The sequence below is a fragment of the Eriocheir sinensis genome, chromosome 24, assembly GCF_024679095.1.
Source record: "Eriocheir sinensis breed Jianghai 21 chromosome 24, ASM2467909v1, whole genome shotgun sequence".
In the NCBI taxonomy this organism is placed as follows: domain Eukaryota; kingdom Metazoa; phylum Arthropoda; class Malacostraca; order Decapoda; family Varunidae; genus Eriocheir; species Eriocheir sinensis.
The window spans coordinates 17,498,416-17,508,221 of NC_066532.1; the positions used below are offsets into that span (position 1 = coordinate 17,498,416).

Consider the following 9,806-nt stretch of genomic DNA (forward strand, 5'->3'; position numbering starts at 1 on the left):
CTTGCAAACTAGATAATTGACACTTTGTAGGCTGACATTGAGGTGGCATACAAAATAAATAATAGACACCGTTCGTAGGCTAACGTTATGGTGTCTTGCAAAATAAAACAATCTTAATTTAAAAACATATATTCCCCCAAATCCACACAGCAGCCACGATGACAGGTAATGCATTGTTTACTCTCATCCTCACAACTCTATTCAAGCCCAACACTTCTCGGAGCCTTCCCTGACCTCACTAGCCTTATCATTCTTAAGTAGCACCATGACCCACTGACAAAGCTTCCATACACACACCCATAAAAGAACAGTTAATGGAAGTTACCACAATATTATGAAAGAACTATAAAACTCTTCACATACACCCCTGATAAATGAAGTTAATAGTACTACTTGCCACAATATTATAGGAGATATACCTATTCATCTCCCTTTCTATACACCCCCCATAAAAGAACAACATATAGACTTTTCCACAATACTATAAAAGGCATAAGTATTTGGCCCTCTCTGTACACACATTTGCCATAAAAGAAGTGAAGTGACCACAGTATTATAAGATGTAACTATTAAACTTTGTGCTTACATCTACATAAAAGAATACTGAACAGAACTTACTATGATACTATAAAAGACATCACTAAGTATTGATCTCCCTCTGTATATACGTTCCCCATAAAAGAATAGAGAATAGAACTTACCACAACATTAATAAAAACATAACAAGACTTGGTAGTGTTGGAAATAGAGGAAGGATTAGCACTGGATCAAGCAAGATTGAGAACAAGGCTTGGTAGTGTTGGAAATAAGGAAGGATTAGCACTGGATCAAGCAAGATTGACAACAAGACTTGGTAGTGTTAGAAATAGAGGAAAGATTAGCACTCGATCAAGCAAGACTGAGAAGAATCATCGCAAGTCCGACCTCAAGAATGGAGATGGACTATGAATGAAGAAAAAGAAGAGGAACATAACCATACATATCCCTCAAAGAACAGTGACTATTCCTTACCACAATACTATGAAAGACTTAACAATTGAACTCCCTTTGTGACTTCCCATATATACAAGACAGCACCAGGCAACCCTTCATAGCTTGGACCTCTTGGCAAACACATTCATGATCCCGGTGAGAGCCTCCTCACTCCTGGACGCTTTCTGGAGGTAGTCCATCTCTATATCATTGACCTATAGATATGGAGAAAAAAATTAGGTTTCCGAAGCGTGACAGCCTGCAGAACTTACTGAATGGGACCTCAGAAGTTACATTCCCTTACACTAAGTTGGTTGATAATGTGAATAGTTGTGAATGTACTAGTTTTAATGTGTTTTTTTAATGTTGAAGTTGTTTTAATGTGAATGTTGTGTAGTTTTAGTAGTAGCAGTAGTAGCAGTCTTGATATTGTAGTCATAGTAGTAGTAAATTTTGTTGATGTTGTAGAATCATAATAATAGTAGTAGAAGTAGTTGATTTTGTTGTAGATATTAAATAGAGTCAATGGTACAAGAAAAACTCAGTTGACATACCATAGGAAATCAAGTGTCCAACAATTAAAGAAACATGTGAGCGTACCTTATGCAGCATGTCCCTGTGGTGGCCTCTGATCTCCCTCTTGACGTTGACGAGTGTGTTGGGCGGCAGCTTGGCGTAGCGGCGTATCCTCGGCCACACCTGGTGAAGGCTGTCGTGGGGGAACACCTCCGTCACTAGGCCTCGTTCGAAGGCCTCCTGTGCTGTCAGCTGGCAATGTTCTGAAGTGTTAGCTTGGTGGAATTTGTATCTTGGTCGTTCCCACTTATTTATATTTTTTGCAGGATGGAGTCAAGTTCATAACATTCTGCTGTTTATCATGCAATTCATTAAATTTATGTATACTATTGGGACACAGATACTACACGTTTGATATGGGACACTTGAAAAGGTAAGATTATGAGCTACATACACAGGAAAATTGAGAAAAATAAAAGCAGGCAGTGGCTGAGTGGTTAGCATGCAGGCACAGCATCCTGGAGGACCTGGGTTTGAGGCCTGCCCGCTGCTACAAACTGACAATTTTCAGTCATTGTCAAGTGGCCTAAGAGTGCTAAGACTACCCACATGTTGTCCTAAAGATCACCTCTCAACCCAGACTCTTTAATGAAGGATAAAAGATGAGCTCTGGGGGACAGCATGAGCCAAACACCATTATACAGTGCCACAATAAAACACTTGCCTGTGCCATAATGAGCTGGGGCCAACCAACAGACCCCACCAAGAAAGCCTACCAGCATCATAAGCAGACCATAAGAGAAAGAAAAGGAAATAATACTACAAATCTTTAACAAAACAGCTCTCAGTCATAAACAGCACCTCCCTCATCCTGCTATCTTCATCCATCCTCATCCCAATAAAGACTAGCAACCCCACCCTCAACCACTGCCTCCCTCATCCTCTTCATCCCACCATCTTCATCCACTCTCAGTCTCTCACCCAAGTATAAAGAGTCAAGACTAGTCACTACCTTCACCACTTCCTCCTTCACCCACCTCACTCCACCATAGTAAAGCCTAGCAACTCCCTCAACCAGCCTCCCTCACCCTCCTGACTCAAGTAAACACAATCCATCACAAACCTTCCTCTCAAACAGAAGAACCTCGGCTGCCTTCCCCGACCCCATGATGCGAGGGAAGGTGTAGGAGGAGCAGCCTTCAGCCACCAGGCCCAGGCTAATGAAGGGGGTGTGGAAGGTGGCCTGTGGGAGGGAAGGGAGTGTGCGTTAAGATATAAGGCATCAAACTATTATAAAAAAGAAAGAAAAAGAGGCCTGTTGAAGGGTGGGAAGAGGAAACATCCAACTTCATAAGGAAAGGTAAGGATGTTAAATGAAAGAAGAAAAGAGAAAATGTCAAGAAGAGGGAGAAGGGCCATGTATTCAGAAGAGGAAGGGGGTAGATCTAGAAGGGAGGAGACCAGCTGGAAGACCGAAGAAGACTTGAAGATGATGTGTTGAGAAAGACATGAAAAAGACGACTATCAGGTTCACAGTGACAATATAAGGAGAAGACTTTATATATGAAAAAAAGGAAAAGGAAAAGGAAAATAAATGAAAAGTTTGCAGGGGTAGATGTGTGTAGGGTGGGCTGTAAAATTTAAGTGTTTAGTTTCAATCGCAAGTTAAACCAAGTTACAATCACAGTACCTCATAACTTACAACAGGGTACCTTACAACTTATCATACCTTACAATTTTACATATTACCTCCTACAAATACAAGACCAGGCAACAGCTTCAACCTCTAGTCTGCCATCACTTGAAACAATCACAAGCTAACCTAAGCCACAATCACAGTACCCCATCAAAACACCATCTCAGAAAACTTAGTACCTTGTCCGATGCATACACCACATCAAAGAGGGCCAGTGTGGTGACTCCCATCCCCACGGCCGGACCATTCAGGACAGCCACCAGGGGCTTCGGAAAGTCGATGAGGGCTGTGATGAACCTAAGGAAAAGAGAATGGGAGACCTTGCTACAATACAGAGAGGGAGAACTATTATTATTATTTTATTATAGAAAGGGAGACAGCTTGAGGGCAATAAAACAACAAAAAAGCTTGCTAGAAAAGAAGAATGAGAAGCCAAAAGAGAGGAAAAGAGATGTAATAAGAGATACAAGAGGAGGAAAATGACACTCCAGCAAAAGAAGAAAAGAAGAATAAGAAGACAGAAGAGAGACATGATAGAACTACAAGAAGAGGAAAATAAGTTCCATTAAAAGAAGAAAATGAGAAGCCAAAAGAGGGGAACTAAGACAGACTAATAAAAGCTACAAAAAGAGAAAAATGACACCAGCAAAAGAAGTAAAGAAGAATAAGAAGCCAGGAAAGAGGAACTAAGAGATGTAAGAGGAAATAAAGAGCTATAAGAAGAGGAAAATGCCACACCTTATTGAAGGCTTGATATTTGATTAACAGAACAGATAAATACTCACTGATGAAGCTGGGAAAAAGAGGAGAATTGGAGACCTTGCTACAACGCTAAGAGAGATAGAGCGAGGGTTTTTTACAGCAAGGAAGGCAGCTCAAGGTAAAAAAAAGAAAAAAAAAAAGGCACTGCTCCAGAAAAAAGAAAAGAAAGATGAAAGGCTGGAAAAGAGTAACTAAGAGAGATTCAATACAGATACAAAATGAGGGAAATAACAAGCCTCAGCAGAATAAGAGAAAAATGAGAGTCCAGAAGAGATGGGCCAGAACAAGGAAAGATGTGATAGAGGTGAGAAAAATGACACCAGGAAAAGAAGAAAAGTATGAGAAGCCAGAAAAGAGGAACTAAGAGGGATGTAAGAGGAATTAAGAACTACAAGGAGAGGAAAATGGCACACCGTAGAAGTTCAGATATATGATTAACAGGGCAGATAAATACTCACTCTTTGAAGGCGTTCACTTTATTTGCATCGCCTTTTTTCTGCTTGGATCCGTCTTCATCCAGCGGCTCAAAACTGCAAACGAAAGCAACGTAACCATTACTGCTCTTCACGGTTTCTTAGAACAAACATTAGCATTTTAACCCCTTGGCTGCAGAATTCCCACAAGAAGACATCACCAAGCTACAGGAATAGAACAAAAAGTGGCTGCTGCAATTCAATGAAGAAAAATGTAAAGTCATGCATCTTGGGAGGGGCTATCCAGTGTACCAATACCACATGGGAAACACTCCACAATCCACCACAGAGGCAGAGAAAGACCTGGGAGTGTATGTTACCAGGCTACCAGTGAAGGGAAATCCAGCATATCAATACCACATGGGAAACACTCCACTATCCACCACAGAGGCAGAGAAAGAGCTGGGAGTGTATGTTACCAGGCTACCAGTGAAGGCGAAATCTGTGCCAATCGCAGCGGACGGGTTAATCATCACTGCACTATACATTCTTAGACAACATAATAAAGAGATAACTAAACATCAAGATAAAAACTACCTAATTAAACAACAAACCAGGAACTGACTTCGATATTTTTGTGCTGACTGCTCTTCTGGAATTGCTAACTGAATGCCTCTGCCCCTCCCATTCCACCACCAACAACAAAACAACAAAGAAATGAAGAACTGAAAATGAAAGAGAAAAGGAAGAATGGAGAGGAGGAATGACAAAGAGTGACAGAAAGAGAGGAGAGAAGGAGGAAAAGGAAGGAAGAGGAAGAGGAGTTGGAGGAGGAGGACTTTCTACTCCTGCTTATCCCTATTCTATCCAAATCCCTTATGCAAGAGTTAACCAGCATGTGCATTCTTTCATCCCTTCTGCTGGTAAACTCAACAACAGCCTTCCTTCGTCTGTATTTCCTCCTGCCTATGACTTGAACACTTTCGTGAGGAGAGTATCAGGACACCTCTCCACCCGAAATTGACCTCTCTTTTGGCCACTCCTCTGAACTCTTTTTACAGGGGCAGTGATTTGCAGGCTTTTTTTTCATTATTTTCTTTTTTATGTCCTTAGGCTGTTTCCTTTACTGTAAAGAAAGAAAAAAAGACACCTCTCCTTTCAGAATTGACCTCTCTCTTGATCTCTTCTTTTTCTCTTTTGATGGATCAGTGTTTAGTGACCTTTGATTTGTTGTTTGTTCATTTTTTTGCCCTTGAACTGCCTCCCTTGATGTAAAAAAAAAAAAAAAAAAAAAAAAAAAAAACACTAAACAACAAACCAAAGAGCTAACAAAACAAACTAAAGAATTCACACCATGCAAAATAAGTGTCAAGATAAATTACTTGACGGTATTTTTTGTGTGTTTCTTTCTTTTTACCGCACGGGAGGCAGCTCAAGGGAAAAAACAAATACAACTACAAAAAAGCCGAATGGATGCTGCCCAAGACAAAACCAGAAAGAACGAGAGGCTTAGAGATATATGAGCATCTGAATTTATATATGAGACTCCAAAACCACTCCCTCGCTCACCTGGCATTCTGCATGGCATCCACAAAGTCATTGCCGGCAGTGAAGTAGTCCCCTTCCCCTGTCACTGCCACCAGCGTCACCTCAGGGTCACTGGCGGCCTTACGCAGCGCACCAATGAGGGCTCGGTACTCCTGTTGGGGGCGTTGTTATTGGCTCGGATTATAGTTATAGGGTTAAGTATAGATGGAATGAGGTCATGGGGAAGATAATTAAGAGAGAGATTGTTATTGTATTTTTATTGGTTTAGGATTCATAAAGGGTAGAATAAGGGTTAAGTATAGATGGAATGAGGTCAGGGTTAAGGAAAAAAGAATCAACAAAAGAAGAGTATTATTCATGGATTAAAAATTGTATTGCTATTGGTTAAGGATTCATAAAAGGTAAGATAGATAAGAAAATAGGGCATCATCGGATAGGAATTCAAATTAAAGGATAAAGTATTTACATATTCTGCCAGGTGAAAGAAAACTATCATCATTACTAAATATCATTTGGACCAAAATAATATGATGAGTAAGGTAGGGAACCATTACTATAGAAGAGTGCTGAGGAAATAGGAGCATCACTCACTCTCGTTCGAATGGCGTTTTTCTTTTTGGGACGGTTCAGCTTCACCACACACAGCTTGTCCTCCACCGTGACGAGAATACCAGGCGCCTGCAAGAAAATCCCCCATTTAGACAAGAGATAAAACAAATCAATAAAGTCCAGAAATCACTGCTCCAGGCTCCTACAACAAAATGATAAGAGAACAACAAAAGGAAAAAATTAAAGTGTTTGTCGGAGAGTGTTCAAGTCACAGGAAGGGAGTGGAATTAAAACTGGTTGTCTTGTTACTCTTAAAAGTGTTCAAGTCATGGAGGGTTACTGTTAGATCAAATAAATGTGAATATCTCTTAACCTCTCCATCCATTACTGGTGATGTGTTCTTCAGCTACTCTTGTCAATGGTCTGGGTAAGGCACAACACTGAAAAGAAAGCAAAACATATATATAAGAGTAAAATATTAGCTGAGAATTTTTTTTTTACGAAGACATCACCTAGCCAAGTGGGGTGGGTGGGCTGTCACTTCTTGAAACACATGAGAAATTGATATATGTACTTTCTACTTCTTGATAAATCTTTTCCTAACAATTAGTAGTACCCTATCGCTGCTAAGGATGGTAAACTATCGCCACTAGAATCGTAACCTATCGCCACTGAAAAACTATCTAAACTTATCTCCACAAAAACAGTAACCTAGGAAAAGATTTGTGTTATGGACGACCCAATATCTCGTCTCCTAATTAACCAACTGTGTAACCCATTGCCACTCAAATAAAAACTTATCGCCAGTAAATACTTACCTATTCTTACTAATATCAGAACCTTTCATAATTTAATCGTTGCTCAAATCTCAGAAAGGAGTAAATTTATGATAGAAACGGTTATCTGAAAGATGATTACCATAAGAAAACTGGTCAGAGAATAGAACTGTCAATCCCTAAGGTGATATGGGTGTGATTCTTGAGAAATACCACATACCTTCTAATATAATAATTGTTGCTCAAATCTCAGAAAGGAGTAAATTTATGATAGAAACGGTTATCCGAGAGATGATTACCATATGAAAATTGATCAGAGAATAAAGCTGTCAAGCCCTAAGGTGATATGGGTGTGATTCTAGAGAAATAGCACACACTTTCTATTATAATCACCTTTCACAGCTATTTTCACACCTGTTTTTATTTCTACACTCTTTCCTAAGGTTTTCCGAGAGGTTTGAAGGTTAGCAGAAGACATGACAAAAAGAAGAGCAATATATGGGTGGACGTATTATATAACCAATCTCAACAAATCATCCTATCATTACCAGTTATCTTCCTTCGTTTCCTCTAAATATCTATGCTTTCAAGGGTAATATAAGGAGAAAATCAAGATATATATAGATGCAAAGTCACCATAACCACCACCTAACAGCACATAGAATCACCACATCACTCATCTCCCTTCAATCTCCACACAGCATCACCAGTCACTTATCTCCCATGATGCTGATAATGATAGTGATGATGATAGTGAATAATGATGATAGAACACCAGGATCACCACTAAACACACCACACAGCATCACCAACCACTCATCTCCCTTCGATCTCCACACAGCATCACTTGTCACCTATTATCTATGATCCTGATAGTGATGATAGTGAATAATAATGAAAACAGTGAGTGAATAATTAAAATGTAACCAGGATCACCACTACACACACCACAGAATCACCAACCACTTATCTCCCTCATATCTCCATGGCAGCATCACTTGTCACTTATCTCACGTGATGCTGATAATGATAGTGAATAATAATAAAAATAGTGAGTGAATAATTAAAATGTAACCAGGATCACCACACACACCACACAGAATCACCAACCACTTATCTCCCATATATCTCCATGGCAGCATCACTTGTCACTTATCTCACGTGATGCTAATAGTGATGATAGTGAATAATAATGATGATAGTGAGTGAATAATGAAAATGTAACCAGGATCACCACACACAATAAATGTACCCATCACACACACACACACCAACACCACACCACTTATCTCCCTCATATCTCCATCCAGCAGCATTTGTCACTTATCGTACGTGTGAGTGATATAATGAATAATAATAAATAAGGTAGTGAATAAAATAATTAAAATGTAACCAGGATCACCACACACACCACACAGAATCACCAACCACTTATCTCCCATATATCTCCATGGCAGCATCACTTGTCACTTATCTCACGTGATGCTAATAGTGATGATAGTGAATAATAATGATGATAGTGAGTGAATAATGAAAATGTAACCAGGATCACCACACACACACCACAGAATCACCAACCACTTATCTCCCTCATATCTCCATGGCAGCATCACTTGTCACTTATCTCACGTGATGCTGATAATGATAGTGAATAATAATAAAAATAGTGAGTGAATAATTAAAATGTAACCAGGATCACCACCACTACACACCACACAATCACCAACCACTCATCTCCCTCATATCTCCATGGCAGCATCACTTGTCACTTATCTCACGTGATGCTGATAATGATAGTGAATAATAATGATAATAGTGAATAATTAAAATAATGTAACCAGGATCATCGCCACACAGCACACACCATCATCAATCACTCATCTCCTCCTCTTTCTCCCACTTAGTTTATGATGGCTACTTTCTTATATAATTACACAAAAAAATAGGCTGTCACTGTCACAATAATGGTGTTGTCAAGTGTCAAATTGTTCTGCTTCACAGTTTCACTTTATTATTGAAGGGAAATTACGACCTGGCAACTCAATCGCAAATCCACCATTGTTCTTCTTCATCTTGTTTTAAGGCCCATGAACAGCACTATTAATTAAAGCTAGTTGAGATAAAGGTGTTTTTTTTCAAGTTTTCCAGCTTACAACCAACAAAAGGATATATTCATTTCTTTCCTGAAGGCGACGACGACGAAGCAACTCCGCCAGGTCCGCGGTTTTCTCGCCCAGTTGGGCTATTTTTCGTGGAATTCCGCGGGAAAACGATGGTGTCCGCGGGTTGGCGCTTTTTGGGCTCTTTTTACTGTAATTGGACTTTTTGGGGGCTTATTATATTTTAAAATACAGTATATAATATAGACTCTTGCCTTGCTTACATGCAAAGTCAGGGAGGACTCACTCAAATGACAAGGAGTGGCGCTGGGGCGACTAGCAGAAGGGTACCTATGATATGTAGGGCGAAGTCTGTGGAAAGGAGTAGGTGTACCATATTGCCTCTATGGATCAGAGATAACGCACTACAGAGAAGGGGACATCGCACAGCTAGAAAAGGTTCAGAACACAGTAT

The 9,806-nt window shown here is 39.8% G+C and overlaps 1 protein-coding gene across 15 annotated transcripts; it reads right to left on the reverse strand.

Moving 5' to 3' along the window:
* Positions 1 to 113: 113 nt before the first annotated feature.
* On the reverse strand, positions 114 to 9,439 carry LOC127002982 (enoyl-CoA delta isomerase 2-like). 15 transcript variants are annotated; one of them, XM_050869331.1, is made up of 9 exons: positions 9,386 to 9,439; positions 6,830 to 6,896; positions 6,499 to 6,585; positions 5,929 to 6,059; positions 4,405 to 4,476; positions 3,364 to 3,481; positions 2,612 to 2,731; positions 1,573 to 1,740; positions 114 to 1,187 (listed from the first exon to the last, which is right to left on the reverse strand). In XM_050869331.1, exons 2-9 carry the CDS (start codon positions 6,839 to 6,841, stop codon positions 1,089 to 1,091), a joined length of 807 nt encoding a protein of 268 aa, XP_050725288.1. In that variant the 5' UTR covers positions 6,842 to 6,896; positions 9,386 to 9,439; the 3' UTR covers positions 114 to 1,088. The 15 variants fall into 15 exon arrangements, with proteins under 15 accessions (XP_050725288.1, XP_050725275.1, XP_050725277.1 ...); XM_050869318.1 differs by lacking the exon at positions 9,386 to 9,439 and adding an exon at positions 9,167 to 9,260; XM_050869320.1 differs by lacking the exon at positions 9,386 to 9,439 and adding an exon at positions 9,193 to 9,257.
* Between the last annotated feature and the right edge of the window lie 367 nt (positions 9,440 to 9,806).

What these genes read in the sequence shown, in the direction of transcription:
- LOC127002982 (XM_050869331.1), bottom strand. An exon ending in TGGTGTATGCATCGGACAAG is followed by an intron (nt 2,732 to 3,363) that starts GTACTAAGTTTT and finishes TCCCTCCCACAG; the next exon opens with GCCACCTTCCACACCCCCTT. An exon ending in ACAGGGACATGCTGCATAAG is followed by an intron (nt 1,188 to 1,572) that starts GTACGCTCACAT and finishes CCATATCTATAG; the next exon opens with GTCAATGATATAGAGATGGA.